The sequence below is a fragment of the Scomber scombrus genome, chromosome 14, assembly GCF_963691925.1.
Source record: "Scomber scombrus chromosome 14, fScoSco1.1, whole genome shotgun sequence".
In the NCBI taxonomy this organism is placed as follows: Eukaryota; Metazoa; Chordata; class Actinopteri; order Scombriformes; family Scombridae; genus Scomber; species Scomber scombrus.
Window position 1 is genome coordinate 17646441 of NC_084983.1, and position 17700 is coordinate 17664140.

Here is a 17700-nt window from a genome sequence, read left to right on the forward strand (position 1 = left end):
TTCTGCTTTAGAGTTTGTTCAGCCGTCACATGATCGTGGAGGATTGAACCTTCGCCCTGCTGCTTTTTGTGCCACTAAATATTTCCATTCATGTGCCTGCGTTTGAGAATATCATTGACTCTCTTTCACCTCTGTGTTGAATATTTTTTAAAAAGGGACACAGTTTAAATATAAGATGCATTAAATGTAGAGGAAAATACTGTATTCATCAGTATAAGCTTTAGATTAATAGAGGAATTAATACAAATGAATGTATCATGCTTTATTCCAAGTGATTTATTTATGTCTAAATGTGAAGTATTTAGTTTGGGATGACTAATAAATCACCTGATGCTGCTTTAGTTCATGACTAATGATGTCCAGTGTTGTGTAAACTAGCTGGATGTTTGATGCGAGATTAAGTGTGATTTATATATTAGTTTATTTTAGCTTTTATAAGAATGAGAGAAACAAATAAAGGAGTAATGATTCACACATTTAAAAGCAAGGTGAGTTTATTTGTTTATCACATTTAAACAAGGAAAGTCAAAGTGCTTCACCATAAAACATAAAAGACATCAAGACAACATAAAAAAGACATTTAAATACAGTTAAAAATAGTTGATAAAGAGCTAACAATAGCCACTGTGGTACTAATAAAGGAATATCTTATATAAAAATAAACTAAAATATGAGTAGATTAACCCTAAGTCATTCAGATTATACACGATACAGTGCACATCCGAATGAAATTTCATAGCAATAGCTCCAAAAATAGTGCATGATAAATAGATTTATGCTTCAGAAATAAGGTATAAAGCCTTTTAAGAACAGGAAAAAGACTACATTTAAGCTATATCACAATATTGTGAAGAATAAAATCCAGGATAATATTTAATCAATATTATGATATGAGACTGACAAAAACACCTCAATATAGAAACATATTTCTCCTTTTATACTATTTTAATCAACTACTACCAAATTAGTCTCCTCCTGACTGAATTTGTATTTCAATTAAACTCAATTTGCCAACATTTTTAATCATTTAGTGTTATTATCTCACTTCTTGTTCATTTGACAGCTCTGTCATTAATGAGATGTAATCAGCAGTTGATTCATTGTCATTTTTATAATTAATATTAATTCATTATTCCCTCCCGTGTGATCCAGAGGTGCTCCAGCAGCGAGTGGCGGCTCTGGAGCAGGAGCGGGCCGAGTTCATCAAACTCAAGCAGCAGCTGGAGGCCGAGTTCAACCAGAAGAGAGCCAAGTTTAAAGAGCTCTACCTGTCCAAGGAAGGTACGTAATCTCACCTGAATTTTACATACTGCAGCTTATAGTGCTGGATAAATCATTGACAGGCAGGAGAGCAAAGATAGTGCTGAATAAGGTCATAATCTCATATCTGAAATAGTCATAATTCATATGGAAATGTAGGCAATAACACGGTGGCTCTTGATTTTTATCTGTCCCTCACTGTGCTATGTTTTTTTGGCTCCATTCTTTCTATTCCTGCACATTTTCCTCCCCCTCCTCCTCCTTCTTTTCCGTCGTTTTCCTTCTACAGAGGAGCTAAAGAGGCAGAAGGCAGCGCTGGAGGGCGCCCAGACTGAGCTGAGCTCCATCCAGGCCCAGCTGTCTCAGGCTCAGGCTGAGATAGAGACCATCAAAGCCGTGGCCACCGTGTCGGAAAACACCAAGCAGGAAGCCATCGATCAGGTCCGCAGCCAGTGGCAGGAGGAGGTGGCTTCGCTGCAGGCCATCATGAAAGGTAGAGACAGCTGCCTTTTAAGTGTACAGTGCAGTAAAAAAAACAAAACACTATTTCTAATCTTATGCTGTTATTAAACAAAGAGCATACTTAAAACTATCCCAAATATACAGTAAAAGTCTGTTTTTTGGTATAAATAAGTTGTTATATCCAGATTCTTATGAGTTCTCTGATTATTAATAAAGTGATCCAAAATTTAATTTACATGTGCAGTGAACAAAAAACCCCTCAAAGTTATCATTTAACAAAGAGCATACTTCAAACTATCCCAAATATACAGTAAAAGTCTGTTTTCTGGTATATATTATATAATTGTAGCCAGATTCTTTGTGTTCTCTGAATATTAATAAAGAAATCCTCAGTTACATTGATCATCCACATATAAGTGTGAAAAAGAGCTGACTGTTTTCACTGATATTTGGCTGCAAGCTGTGTTTTTTTTACTGCTGTGAAATTTAAAAGAAAAAGTGCTATTTTCCCTTTTTTTCTATCTATCTATCTAAATTAAAGTAGACAGGAGAAGCCGGTCTGTATTTCATTTGGCTGAGCGAGGAAAGCAGAGACTGAGACAGGAGGAGGGAGAAGAGAGAGAAAACTTGTGATAACTATCGCACGTTTTATTTCACACAGTGCGAAAAGAGAAGAGAAGTAGCAGCTGATTGTAAAGAGAAATAAACGTCAAAAGGAGACAAAACAGCAGCTCTGGCATTATAAATATATTGCTGGAGTGTTTATTCTTATCCTAAAACCTCTCTTTCTCTTTTCTGTGATTCACCAAGCTTGTTTTCTTTATTTTTGGACTACAGATTGTAATGCATACATTCATCAAACTGGTAGTAGTCATCTCTTCTGCTATGATTTATGAACTTTATACAGTTTGGAGGAGAATAAGTGTGTGTGCATAAGAGCAATAAAAGGAGTCCAGGAGAGGTTAGAAAAGATTAATTAAAAAAATACATTTTTAAAAGATAAAAGAAAAGAAGGGGGTTAAATGTATATATATCTATATAAACTAAAATCAAAGGCGCAGGAAATTAAGAGCTTTAAATCGCCATTCTCACAACAAACTTGTTTTAACTGCACAAATATGTTTTAATTGCACAAATATGTTGTTAAGTGCTTGTTTCACCTCGATTAATGTTCACGAGTAGGTGGGATTTTGGCATCGTTAACGTAATCGACACTTCCAAATTGCTATATTATGAGTTTATAGCTGTTCTATTCATCATTTGTCTGCAGATTCATTCACAAACCTGCCAATTCATTCACAAAAAATGTTACCCAAGAGTAAAAAGAATAAAAAGAAGAAGAAAACCTAATTTTTAGCTGTGTCAGTAGTCATATTCAGGCAGAGCTGAAGTGTGACAGGAGTAAAAGGAGGAGAGCTTTGACATTGAGTGTGTAGAAGAGGACGTAAATGGGAGCAGGTCAAGGTGTACTGTAGGTGATGTTACATCGTCAGGCGTGAAGGACGATGTTCCCCTGAGTTTTACCCTGGAAACAGGCTGAGATCCAACCACTGCATTAGAAAAACCCTAAAATAAACGCCATTGTCAAGCCTTAGTGTTATTTTTATTTTAGTCAAAGTTGGAATTTAAACTCTAAAACCATGAAGTATTAAAATGATTTATAATTAACAAAGTACACAAAATTGCAAGTCATATAATCTGTAAATAAAGATTATTATCATAGTATTGTTATTATTATTATTGTTATATATACTGCCCTCGCAAGGAGAAGTCCAATTCCACTGCTAGACAGTTAGCGAACAGATTATTGCAGTCCTCCAATAACCACAAGGCTTAACTTTTCTTGAAGGTTTATTAAGGAGCCACAATTATTTCTAACTGTAAAACTGTAAAAACACAAAATACAAACATAAATCAATATTTAAGCAGTACTGTCACACTATCACACAACACAGTGTACATAACATAAAACATGCTGCATCACAGTGAGCTAGCTACTACTACTACTGCTATGCTATCAATCAATTAAGCCATTACTTAAACAAAACATAGATAAAACGAATGCAAAGCAAATATATAATAACTATACCATTGAACAATGCATAAATGAATAATACTTACGGACAAATAGTGTCCAAGGCAACAATTGTAAATTATAACAACAGGAGTAGCAGCAGGCACATGTGCTCTCTGTCTTAGCTTGTTATAAACTAAAGGAAATTCCCTGCTCTGCAACTGCTGCCACCAAAACAACCAAAAGGGGGCACTGAAGCGCATGAAAATATGCCAATCGCCAAACAAAAGGCAGAACACTCCCCGCCTGGCACAATACAATTGTACCACTAAAAGACAATAAATCAGATACAACTTAAAAATGGAAAATTGTCCATTTTCTATTGTCTGTCAGACAAAAGAACAACCATATCTGAGATTGGTCTCAGAAACACTTTTACAGTCCCTTCTTTGGCTGTCTTTACTTCTGCTTTGCGAACCTTGTCATCATTGCTGAGATATATCTTAATAACAAGTCCTACAGGCCAGTCGTTTCTGTGAGCTTGGTTATCCTTGAGCAAAACAACATCTCCAGCTTTAATGTTGGGCTTGTCGACTGTCCATTTTCTTCGATTTTGAAGAGTGGCAAGGTATTCCACTCTCCACCTCTTCCAGAAAGTGTCTGCAAGACACTGAACCTGTTTCCATTGTTTTGTGTGAAGCTCAGCCGGGTCAAAGGTGCCAGAAGGTGCTGACAAAGCACTTGTCTTCTGAGTCAAGATCATCGCTGGTGTGAGAACAGTAGGAATGTCAGGGTCGGTATACAATGGCACCAACGGCCTTGCATGTGGACTTTGTTTTGGCAATGCTTGCTTCATTTCAAAACATTTATATTCTTCATGGAAGATCTCATGCTGCACAGTAAGAAGAATCACAGATTTTGCTCTGAGAAGCTCACTTACAGTGCTCGATTCACGGTAACACTTCCATCCACAGCATTTGCTTTGATCAGAGGTTTTCTTAAATGATGCTGCAACACGGATTAGTGATGCTATGGTGCGACACAAGGTCATCCAGCGAGAAAACCTTTCAAATCGATGTGACTTTAACTGAGACTCAGAGGTATTAGTAACCAGAGATGTGACATCCGGCCGTATCTCTTCATCCTTTTCTGGGTCTACCAGAGAGAAGATGTCTGACTGTGATGGCTTTGGGTTGACTTGTGTCAAGAATGATGGTCCAGAAACCCAGTTTGTGTGTTGAAGTTGGGAAGCTTGAATGGGCCTTGTCGCATGATCTGCTGGATTGTTCTCCGATACAGCCATTTTCTGCATGAAGTCAATGTACTGACGCTTCATGATAGGTTTTCTGTCCAGTGTTTTCCTGAGAGAGAGTAAACGTTTCACTGCTTGGTCTCGGTTGCTTGGAAGTCTCTGTCTGGGGAAGCGAAATGGTAACGGTGCCACCCAGCTATTTCCCTCATCCTGATAAACCTCTCTCTCCATTATATCAAGAAAAACTTGATCATCTATTGAGAGCGCTGGCTTGTCATCATCCCTCGTCCTCTTGAAGACTGCCGATCCCAGCTTCTCTACGTTACCTGTGTAGTACTCTTCCTCCGAACAGAAAGAGGGAGAACAGCTGAGATGAGATGGGATGTAATTGAGATTCTCCTTCACCAGGATTTTATTTGGACATGGGCTGAGGAGGGATGTACGACCACTACTGAGCACATGCGTTTTCAGCACATTAACAGTTGTTGGTTTATGAGTTGCTCCTAAGCAGGCTTCACCCACAATGACCCACCCCAAATCTAAACGCTGTGCATAAGGAGCACTGTTAGGTCCATTTATCTGCTCCCTCACCTTGTGTAGTTGCAGTATATCTCGACCCAAGAGCAGGAGGATGGGAGCCTCTGAATCCACAGGTGGAATCTTGTCTGCAACTCGTTGTAGGTGTGGGTGATGACGTGCCACCGCAGGAGATGGAATCTCTCCATGGTCATCAGGAATCATGTCACATTCAATTAAGTTTGGAAGAGGAAGTCGTATTTTGCCATCTTGAGATTCAATCATGAAGTTGGTAGCTCTTCGGCCCATAGCTACAGTTACACCAGAGCATGTTTTTAGAGTGTATGGGTCTGCTGAGGTTGTAATGTTAAAAAGATGGAAAAACTCTGATTTGGCAAGTGACTTATTACTCTGCTCATCAAGCACTGCATACATTTTCTCTGCTTTCTCTCTTTTCCCTGCAGGATACACTATCACAGGGCTAATTTTGGAGCATGAGCATGGGCTCTCTGCATTACCACAAATCTCAGTGCATTTGGATGTAACTGGAGTGACTTGATGTTCACTCACCTCCCCGCCATCGTCTGTTTCGGCTTCACTGGTTTCTTTTGGATTAGGAGGAGGGCCAGGATGTAGTGCTGAAATGTGTCTTTCACTGCCACACTCAAAACACTTAACTGTCTCTCTGCAATTTTTTGCCACATGCTGAGTTGAACCACAGCACCTGTAACAAATCCAATTCTCCTTCAGGAATAACTTCCTCTCTTCAACAGGTTTTGCCCTGAAACTCCGACATCTTTTCAATGGATGGGGCTTTTTATGTATGGGGCATTGCTTATCAGGACTTTCTATTTTCCTTCCAGCAGAGTTACCCTGGATAGTCAAGGACTCTTGTGGAACATCTGTTCTGTGGACATTTACAGAAGCTCTGTAGCTGCTTTTCATGTATTTCTCAGGTCTTGAGCTCTGGTTGCTAGGGGATGTAAAAGCAAAACTGGGGTCATTTCTCACTTTTGCCTGCTGTCTTACAAACCTGGAGAAAAAACTGAAAGGGGGGAAAGCAACTCCATATTCCTCCTTGTACTTGGATCCTGCAGCAATCCATTTCTCTTGTAGACCGTAAGGTAGCTTGTCCACAATGGGATTTACTCCACGAGCTGTGTCCATGTAAGACAAGCCTGGCAGATATCCACCGTCTTTGGCACACTCTATCTCCTGAAGAACATCACCCAACTCTCTTAGCTTGACATTATCTTTGTTGGTCAGTTTAGGAAAATCCTCCACCTTTTTTAGGAGTGCATGTTCAACTACCTCTGGTGACCCATAACATTCTTCTAGTCGTTGCCAGATTAAGTGGAGAGCTGCTGTAGGGTTGAACACATGCACAGAGCGAATTCTTTTCGCCTGCTCTGAAGACTGTGGACCAAGCCATTTTATCATTAAATCTAGTTCTTCTCTGGGTGAAAGGTTGAGGTCTTGAGTAGCACTTTGAAATGATGCTTTCCATGACCAGTAATTCTCGGGATAGTCATCAAATCTGATAAGACCTGCACTCAACATTTCCCGTCGAATGAGGTACCTTGTTATGTCCTGCACACCTTGAGGCTCGGATGTGGATTCTCTTAGAGGGTAAAAAGACTGTCCTGTAGGTCCTGGGGAATACGTTTTACCTTGTAATTCCTCCCTTTGTGGTTCTTGTTTGACATTAGGTTGTCTTTTATCATCACCTCTGCTTTTCTCACCATGTTGAGTAGCTGTTTCATTTGTGGCCACTTTACATTGCTCAAGCGCCCTCTTCTGGCTGCCCTGAGGAACAACCTTGACTGGGATTTCACCAGAATATTCCTCTGAATGCTGCTGGACATATTCTGAGGTACGCTGGGCTGAACTGATACGTAACTCCAATAAGCTTTGATTCAGTTCACCCACACTACATTTGTCATCTTCGTCATAAACAGCAGCTTCAGCTGTGGCAGCAGCAAGAAGTTTTTGACTTTGTAAAACATGAAGACTTGCTTCAAGGTCGGCTTTCTGTTTCATGATGCTTGCCTCCTTTTCTGCATAATCAAGCTGAGCACGGGCAGCCTCTACTCTGGCACGAGCTTTCAATGCTGAAGAACTGGATGAGGAAGATCTACTTGACAGCCTTGATGACTGTGAACGTACTGACTTTGGAAGGGCATCAGCACATTGAGTAGCTTCTTGCTGCTTCCCCACTCCCTGATCCTGTGGCTGAGGAGCTGGCTGATACTCTTTGCCTGACCGTAGACTCATCGTTGCTGCTTGCTGTATTATCTTGTTTAATTGCGCCCGCTGTGCCGTTGTCCTTTTACTATACTGCCCTCGCAAGGAGAAGTCCAATTCCACTGCTAGACAGTTAGCGAACAGATTATTGCAGTCCTCCAATAACCACAAGGCTTAACTTTTCTTGAAGGTTTATTAAGGAGCCACAATTATTTCTAACTGTAAAACTGTAAAAACACAAAATACAAACATAAATCAATATTTAAGCAGTACTGTCACACTATCACACAACACAGTGTACATAACATAAAACATGCTGCATCACAGTGAGCTAGCTACTACTACTACTGCTATGCTATCAATCAATTAAGCCATTACTTAAACAAAACATAGATAAAACGAATGCAAAGCAAATATATAATAACTATACCATTGAACAATGCATAAATGAATAATACTTACGGACAAATAGTGTCCAAGGCAACAATTGTAAATTATAACAACAGGAGTAGCAGCAGGCACATGTGCTCTCTGTCTTAGCTTGTTATAAACTAAAGGAAATTCCCTGCTCTGCAACTGCTGCCACCAAAACAACCAAAAGGGGGCACTGAAGCGCATGAAAATATGCCAATCGCCAAACAAAAGGCAGAACATTATATATCCTTTAACGTCCTGTACGTCACACTAACAGAAAGATAGAAAATAAAAGTACATCATTACCTGTTTATATGTAATTGGGTCAGTGACCTTGTTTTTGTGTCTGTGGTTTAGTTAAATTTAAAGGGGTTAAAATGTAAAAATAAATGTATGAATAACTTGAACACATTCTTTTTTTGTGGACTCAGCATCAAATTTCTGCTTTTAATCCATTTTGAGAGAATATATTAAAGGATTATGGCAAAAATGTCTAAGTGGTATAACCATAAAAACTTTGTACCAAATAAATCAACTTGCTAAAAACACTAAATTCTAAATAAAACACCATATCAACTAGTTTGGCATGATCTTACATTATATATTAAATAAAGGTAATGGAATACAATTGTTCTAAATATTACATTTAATCTGGGGAATCATGTCATTCAGGAACCATTTAGATTTCTTTAAATGAAGTAATTATTTGTATAAAGACACTTAAATACTGTAGGTGGATAAAATATTTAATATTTATCATTCTTTTGTGGTTACACCATTTGACATTTTCAGGAGCATTCAGTCAACAAACCTGATGCTGCTTTTAAAACTATTTTTTAAGATATTTTTAATTGCTCATCTTGCCAACCCTAGCTCCCACTGGACTCGTCATGTTTTAACCTTTGTTTTTGTCTTCTTTTCTTTGTTTGTTTTTTAACCTTTTATAACTTATAAACATTTGTTTCATAGCTTTAAATAGGGAAATAGGGAAATTGTAAAGCGTCTTTGAGCACCGCATAAAGCGCTATATAAGTTTGATTTATTATTATTATTATTATTATTTGTCTCTATCCCAAATGCATTGGCAACACACACACAGTTACTGTGATGATACGGGGAGCCTGAATTCATTTATTACATGTACATTCTTCTGTTGTTTTTAAGTATTGCTCTGTTTCTCACCTTTTTCAGACACAGTTTGTGAGTATGAGGTCCAGTTCCACCAGCGTTTGGAGCAGGAGCGAGCCCAGTGGAACCAGTACCGCGAGGCAGTGGAGAGGGAACTGGGCGAGCTGAGACGCCGCCTCACCGAAGGCCAGGAGGAGGAGAACCTGGAGGACGAAATGAAAAAAGTAGGCATTGTTTTCTTTAACATCTCTGCGTGGGAATGTATGAGTATCTCGTCTACTGTGTGTGGGTGTGGGTGTGTCTTGTGTTTTGATGCTATAACTGCTCTCCAGTACCACTAGAGCACTAGAGCTAATGAATTTTCTACGGCGTGGCAGAGCTTTTAGCAGTGAAGCTGAAAAGAAGCTGATATTTCACGCTGATATGAAGTCCCAAGTTTCTAGTGTTTCCCCGAGAATTTCCACATGGAAAAAAAAACAACCACCGAGCTGAACGCCAGAGAACAAGATGCTCGAGCCAGCTGGACTGAACTATATTAAACTTTTTGGCTATTCACTGCCAGTATTCACTTTGGAGTTTTTTAAGATTAAAGCTGCTGATAGCTGATACGTCGCATCATCTGTTATCATATTTAAATTAGACCGTTTCCAAAGCCACCTCGTCAAACTGGTACTGGGCCATAAGAATACTGTAGGGGGAAATATCATGTACATTTCTTGGTCTACATTTTTATTTTGGATATTTTTATTTATCAGCTCAGCCTCTTTCTGAAACAAGCTGTTTTAGCTCCTTTATCTTTAAGAACCTCCTCTAATTGTAAATAATGTGAGGATTATTTTACCGTATATTTTTTTACTATTATTATTCTTATTGTTTTTATTGTAATTAATATTTTTCTTATTGCTGCTCCTCTATTTTACAGTCCACTTGCTGCTGTAATAATGCACATTTCCCCATTGTGGGACTAATAAAGGAATATCTTATCTTATCTAACGTCTAAAAATGTTGTAACCTGTGCAGTTTTACCTGTGTACATTTTTAATGAGGGAGTGTGAAACTTTTTTTTTAAAGGCGCAGGAGGATGCGGAGAAACTGCGTTCAGTGGTGATGCCCATGGAGAAGGAGATTGCAGCGCTGAAAGCCAAACTGACAACAGCTGAGGACCGCGTGAGGGAACTGGAGGCCTCTAAGGTTAGTCAGTAATGAGCCGATGATTCAGAGAGAGGAAAAAACACCTACTTAAGATGATGGATATTGATCAGGCATGGCAACCACTATTTCTTAAATGTTACATTATAGTACATAGGGCTGGGTATCAGTACTCAATGCCTTCAAGGTATCGACCAAAATAAATCAATACCAAGTAGTATCGAAACGTCTCCTGTCAAACGATACCTGCAATCGATCCTTTTTGCACCCAGAGCTAGAAAATATGACTATTTGTATGGACTTGCTCACAGCCAATCACCGCCAGCGTTCTTCGATTTAATGCGACATGTGGTAGTTTGGCTACACTACAGGCCTGTTACACCGGATAAAAGCAAGCGCACAAAATGTGTGATAGGTATCAAATGAAGTACTCAGTTGGTATCGGTAACACTTTAAGAGTACTTGGATTGGTACTTGTATCGTAATTTTATTAAACGATACCCAGCCTTAATAGTACAAGTAGAAATCCTTTCTACTTTTTCTAGATTTTTATGTATCTTCCCTTTAGGGTTGGGGCCAATGGCAGACAGTCATCGAACACTAAGCCTCAACCCCCCACAGTCGTTTGCTCATCTTTAGCATTGATTAAATCGCTTTAATTTATACATAAGCTATTTATGTTATTTACCTGATTTATGTGCGCTCGTTTTTTTTCCAGCTCAATGTGAGCATCTACCGCATTTTGCCTTCATGTATGGTCGACCTCGATGCATGACACACAGGACATTATGTAACTGCACTTAATTACTTGTTATTACGATATAGAGTCATTATGGAGAGACATTCAGAACGTAATGTACCTTTTTACATAAGATACATGATCTTATGTAAAACCAATAGGCCCTTTTTTTCGAATTAGTATTATTTTTTCTGCTTCACTGATCTGAAAGTAGGGCGTCTGCAGGTCCTAAAAAGTATTTAATTTTGTTGCCTCAAAAAAAGACCTTTGATGTTATTAAGAAATGTATTTTTACTCCCCTGTTGTAGATAGTAATGTTATTTATAAGATGGTGTGTGTGTGTAATGTTGTACGTGTCTTAAACTACAACTGACTAGTGGTTTGTGGTCAGGTATTTTCTGACTGTTACTAGTTTGAGTTAAAATGAAGGACAGGACTATCTGTTTAAGTGAGAACTTAGTTGCTGGCATTAATCTGGACCTCTCACCTGTAAAATTCATAAACTGTACATAATGTTTAATTAATTCAGTATTCTGTTGCAGGCTTTGTAGCAATATGTTGAATTATATATTAGAAATTATCATATACAGCTGGAAAGTGCTGACAAAAGGTTGACATTTATATTAGTAAATTCATGTACTGGGCAGATTTTTATAGGTCTTACTACTCTTAATTTTTTTTTCTTTATATATTTCATACTAAGGCTGCTATGATTGTATTAAATTTAGCTCTGTTGGGTGATAAAAAAATCTTAAAACTCTGCCGAAACCCTGTGAAAGGCTTAGTTTTATTAAGTATTAGTGTTATACAGTGCTGTTACATTTTATATCTGTAGAAGCATAGGAAAAAAGAAAATGAAATTATATTGCACCTAAAATGTATTTAATGTCTTAAGTTCTCAGCTCAGAGTTTTGAGCAAAAATTAACTTGAGTTGCATGACTCTTACTATCTTTCTTTTTTTTTTTTCAGGTGAAGGAGCTCAATCATGTTCTTGAGGCGGAGAAGTCGTGTCGCACAGACCTGGAAATGTACGTGGCCGTGTTGAACACTCAGAAGTCTGTCCTGCAGGAAGATGCAGAGAAGCTGCGGAAAGAGCTTCATGAAGGTATTAAACACTTTCTAAAAGATGGAGGGAATGAGCAGGTTAAATACAGATACAGCTTTTTACGAGTTCATGTGCGCGTTACTAAAGATGGTGAGGCGGCGGAGTGTTGCATCGTACCATTTAAAATAACTCAAAGTTGAACTAAAATTGAGAATGACACAACGTAGCTTGTAGAAGTGTAAATAATGTGGTTTCTACTACTGAACATTTGACACTTTATGACAGCTTCACACTTTCTGTCCGACTTACTATGTGGTCAGTGTTCTCCGACCACCACCACCATCACTGAAAAACAGAAAACAGAAAACAGTGTCTTTTCTCACCAGTACAGTTAAAATCAGTAAGTCACGCATCCAAAAATAAGGTAGAAAAATGACCTGTTTAACCTGGTTAGTCACATACATGTACTCCTGTCTGACATCATTCATTTGAGATAAAGGAGTTGTTAAAGTGTTAATGGAAAAAACATCAATGTCACTTTGAAGTGTCGGCCCATTGTGTTTCTGTCTTTCTGTGAGTATACAATAATGTTAACCTTTGCTCTGTGTTTCTCTCTCTATCACTCTGTCTCTCTCACGCTTTCATCTCTCTCTTTCTCTGTCTCTCTTTCATGCATTCATCTCTCTTTCTTTATCTCTCTCTCTCTCACTCTTTCATCTCTCTCTCTTTTTCTCTCTCTGTTTCTCTCTCTCTCACTCTTTCATCTCTCTCTCTTTATCTCTCTCTGTCTCTCTCTCACTCACTCTTTCATCTTTCTCTATTTCTCTCTTGTATCTCTTTTTTTATCTCTGTCTCTCACACTTGCTCTCTCTCACACTTGCTCTCTTTCTCCTTCTCTCTCTGTCTCTCTCTCCCTCCCTCACCTCTCCCTCTCTGTCTCTCTTCCACCTCTCTCTCTCTCTCTCTCTCTCTCTCTCTCTCTCTCTCTCTCTCTCTCTCTCTCTCTCTCACTCTTTCATCTCTCTCTCTTTCTCTCTCTCACTCTTTCATCTCTCTCTCTTTCTCTCTCACTCTTTCATCTCTCTCTGTCTCTCATCTTTCATCTTTCTCTATTTCTCTCTTGTATCTGTCTTTTTCTCTCTCTCTCTCTCTCTCTCTATCTATCTCTCACCTCTCCCTCTCTCTTTCACCTCTCTCCCTCCCTCTCTCTCTCCCTCTCTCTTTCATCTCTCTCTCTCTCTTCCATTTTTTCTTCTTGTTTGTTGTTGTAGTCTGTCACAAGCTGGAGTTGGAGCGGCAGCAGCACAATCAGCTCAAACACACGTGGCAGAGAGCCAACGATCAGTTCCTGGAGTCTCAGCGTCTCCTCATGAGGGACATGCAGAGGATAGAGAGCGTGCTGTCATCTGAGCAGCTCCGCCAGGTGGAGGAGATGAAGAAGAAAGACCAGGTATACACACACAGAGAAGAGAAACACACTTCAAAAACACTTATAACCAGTGTTGGGGAACGTTACATTTAAAAGTAACTGGTTACATTACAGCATTACCTTCTGAGAAAAGTAACTGGTTAGAGTACTTTTGCATTACCGAAAATAAAAACCCCTTCTTGATTCCTTGCACATTATTTTAGTCAAGACCTCCTTTAAATATTATGACTCTACCATCATCACACAGCCACAAGTCTGGCCCATAATCTGTAAAACTTTACACTAATAGCAGGAATGACAGACACAATGTCCCATTTACAGCCCTTTATTGTACTAAAGTGGCTTCTCAAACATATGCCCACATACAAGTTATAAACTACATACAGGCTTTTCAAACACATCCCTACATCACTGCAACAGGGCAACAGGCACAACTTGCATGTTACTGTAATGTTCTTGCTCTTATTTCCTCCGATAAATTCAAAATAATTTGAATATTTCCACGAATGCTGTCCCATCTTGCACGCTGAGCTGCCATACACATGCAGCAGTGATATAACCGGAGCATGTAGCCAGGTGCCTGCCTGTCAAAAAAGTAGTAACGGTGCGAATTTGTGGCAGATTTTCTTTTTTCCTGTGTTACAGGAGTAGTCGGTTAAAAAATAATGGATTACCTTTTTGTGAATGTAAATAAACCACTGAGTACTTAAATTGTGGACTTAACATGTTGGATTACTTGCTACATCAATAAAGTAATCCAAGTACTCTAAGGCGTTACCGCCAACACTGCTTATAACACTTTAGCTCACTGTGTTTGGCCTATATTTATATCCTCGGGGCTCCACTTGAATACATTGCATAATTTGACTCTTAATTAATCTTATACTGGCTCTTTACGCAGCCGCCTCAGTTCAGCCTCTGTCTGAAACAGGCCGTTTTAGCTCCTGTCTCTCTAAGGCCGCCCCACCCTCCCCTCTCTGTCATGATTGGTTAGCTTCCCGTCGGCAGACTTCCTCCAGCTCCCGAAGCTACGTTAACAAACCACACAACAAACTTTAGTAGCAGAATTTCACTTGTTCTCGTTCTTTACTCAAAACGTCAACTTCTCAGATACCTCCCCACACACACGTTTTTGAGCTGAAATCCGATCTGAGCTCTTTCCGTCTCTCTGAATCATCTTTAATGATCCGTTAGTAGCAGCATGAAATTGAATTTGTAAACTAGATTTGATGTGAAATGAACTCTGTGTGTGACTCATTGATCTGTGAGTTTTAAAGTAGAGCTGCAACATGAAATGAATCTGCGGCTGTTTTGATAATAGATGTATCGTTTAAATCATTTTTTTAAAAGGAAAAATCTTGGACTATTGATCAGATAAAACAAGACATTTTACTTTTATGACATTTTATAGACAAAAAGATTCATGAATTATGAAAATAATCCTTAGTTGCAGCCTTGGTTTAAAGGGTAAATCTTTGCTCCCAGCATCCCAGTTAGAGTTGGGTAGAGACAGAATCTTAAACTGGGATCAATTAATGGACCTGCCAGACATCGACTGTAAAAGCTTATCAGATTATCGACTGAAAGACGAGATGTCGATGAGTTAATGCGTCTAGGGGAGCTAATTAAACAGTTTTGCATTTGGTACGTTTTGTGGTTTTTCACATTGTGGTTTTATCTGTGTGAGTATATTTAATAAATGGGATAATTTATTTGACAAATTCTGACTTTATGATTAAGCCTTTTTCCCTCTTTCAAGGAGGAGGATGAAAAAGAGCGACTGAGCCAAGTGAAGGAGCTGCTCGAGGAGGACGGAGGAGACAACACGGAGCCTTTGGAGGACTTATTCCTGGGGCTGAGCGTCGAGGAGGTATGAGCATCACTGTTGTAATCCGATACGTCCCTCAGAGAGAACAGAGCAGGCTATTATCATCTTATCATATTCTCCCCTTTGAGTAATACGATCTTCAAACAGGCAACATGGCACCTTCACCGTTTTGTGTTTTCTAGCGGTCATAAAATGAGCATCAGTTATTGTTTCACCTTAAATATTTAAAGCTTCATTCAAATTCTTCTTAATTGTAAAAAAGATGAATTTATTTTTTTTTTCAGTTGAAGCTGAGTTTGTTTTTTTTAAAGCCAAATTAAATGTGATGAATGATTTTTTTTATCTCATTACTGAATAAATCAAGAAGATGCTCATAAAATATATTTTCACCAAGACTTAACGCACATTATTGCTTTCTACTAAAGGATGTCATTATTGTGTGTTTTTTAGTTGCACTGATGTCAAGATAAGATCAGATAAGATAACATATTCCTTTATTAGTCCCACAATGGGGAAATTTGCAGTATTGCAGCAGCAAAGTGGACGGTAAAAATAGAAGAGCAGCAATGAAAAAGAATAAACAACAGTAACTAATAAGTACAAAAGTAATAAAATAAATATAAAGTAATCGCAACATTATGTACAAAAGTAATGCCAGGCAAACACTGCATGGATTAAGCCTGATTTTTAACCCCAATTAATGTTAATTTCTGTTACATTTTTAAACCTTATGATGTTTAGTTTGGAAGGCGTCACAGTGCCGTCACAATCAATAATCTTGCTGTCGGATGATCTCGGTCAGTTTTCTCGAAGTTTGTGCTGCTCCGTTAAAAACTGTTAGTTTTTTTAAATATTATCAGTATTTTACATTTTTTGTTGTTGAGGCCTCTGTAATCTCGATTGATATTCCCAAACACTTGCAGCTCGATATTTCTCTCATCTTTTTTCCTTTCTTTTTTCCTTTCAAAGTAAAATTGCACAAATGAATGCTGCCTTTCTCTCTCTTGTTTGAATAAGATCCAGTGTCGTTACATGTGGATTAATCAGGATTAGTTAAAAAAATAGTTAAGTGTCTGCCCTCTTCATCAGCATTCATGAAAAATGAAACTCTTTTTTCTGACATTATAGAAACACTTTATTTACATATTTCACCGGACACTTTTTTGCTTTTTGTCTTTTTTCTCAGCCGCATGCCAACCACAGCGCCCATGGCTCTATGCACTCTTTAGACACTGATGTGGTTGCGGGGGGCCCAATGGACCCCTACAAGGAAAACCTGCGGAGAGTCCAGTCGACAGACAGCCTTGGATCCTCGCTGTCTACTCAGCAGGGCCTCGGCGGCCAAAACCACAAAGCCAAGTCAGCCAGCCACTTGGACGAATCGGACTTTGGGCCCTTAGTGGGGGCCGATTGCGGGGCCACAGACAGTAGTTTCGGTGAGACTTCGTCCATCAGCTCTATAAAACTGACGGCGAGCCACTTCCTGCTGACTAAAGATCAGGAGAAGGCCATTAAAGCCATGACACCTGAGCAGGAGGAGACGGCGTCGCTGCTGTCAAGCATCTCTCACGCCCCCGACACCGCCTACTTACCGCCTGTTGGCTACCGACTCGTCAGCGACAGCGAGTGGAACCTGCTGCAGCAAGAGGTTGATTGAAGATTTTTTAAAGAAAAATTTTAAAGATATTTTTTATTTTTGGACAGCAAATTGAAATACAAGCATATAACAAACAGAGGCAGTATCATCTCTTCATCTCTTTTGCTGTTTGACAGTTTTCCAAGATTTATCAACTTTGTACAATTTAGGAGAGATTAAGTGTGCACATAGGGGGGAAAAAAGGTTTAACATGCATATCTATATAAAAAATATAAAGATAAAGGGGCAGGGATACAGGAGCATTACATGATCATTCTCTTGACGCCTCCACAAAATCTGGCTGCAAGGGCTTTACATATTTGACCCACTTATTCCACAACTTAACACAGTTTTCTTGAGACGGAGAGAGAAAGTAATCCTTTACATAACATAAATATAATTTACTATATCTATCCATTCTTGTATTGTGGCAGGTTCAGGAAGCAACCAGCGTCTCGTGAGTGATCTGTTTACAAGCAGATCTCAAAATACCAACGATAATTCATCAAGGTGCCTGAAGTTTTCAAAAAAAGCTTACTTATATAAGTATTTCGGGGGATTTCTTGCCAAAAAGTTACTTTAG

General features: G+C 38.9%; 1 protein-coding gene across 1 annotated transcript in view; it reads left to right on the forward strand.

Moving 5' to 3' along the window:
- Nucleotides 1-17700, forward strand: part of rabep1 (rabaptin, RAB GTPase binding effector protein 1) — a 36883-nt gene that overhangs the window by 4303 nt on the left and 14880 nt on the right. Inside the window, exons 2-9 of the mRNA XM_062432520.1 lie at nt 1153-1281; nt 1550-1753; nt 9354-9514; nt 10362-10481; nt 12149-12284; nt 13496-13674; nt 15413-15523; nt 16668-17129. Of these exons, the coding sequence (XP_062288504.1) occupies nt 1153-1281; nt 1550-1753; nt 9354-9514; nt 10362-10481; nt 12149-12284; nt 13496-13674; nt 15413-15523; nt 16668-17129 (1502 nt within the window). The remainder of the gene's footprint in view (nt 1-1152; nt 1282-1549; nt 1754-9353; nt 9515-10361; nt 10482-12148; nt 12285-13495; nt 13675-15412; nt 15524-16667; nt 17130-17700) is intronic.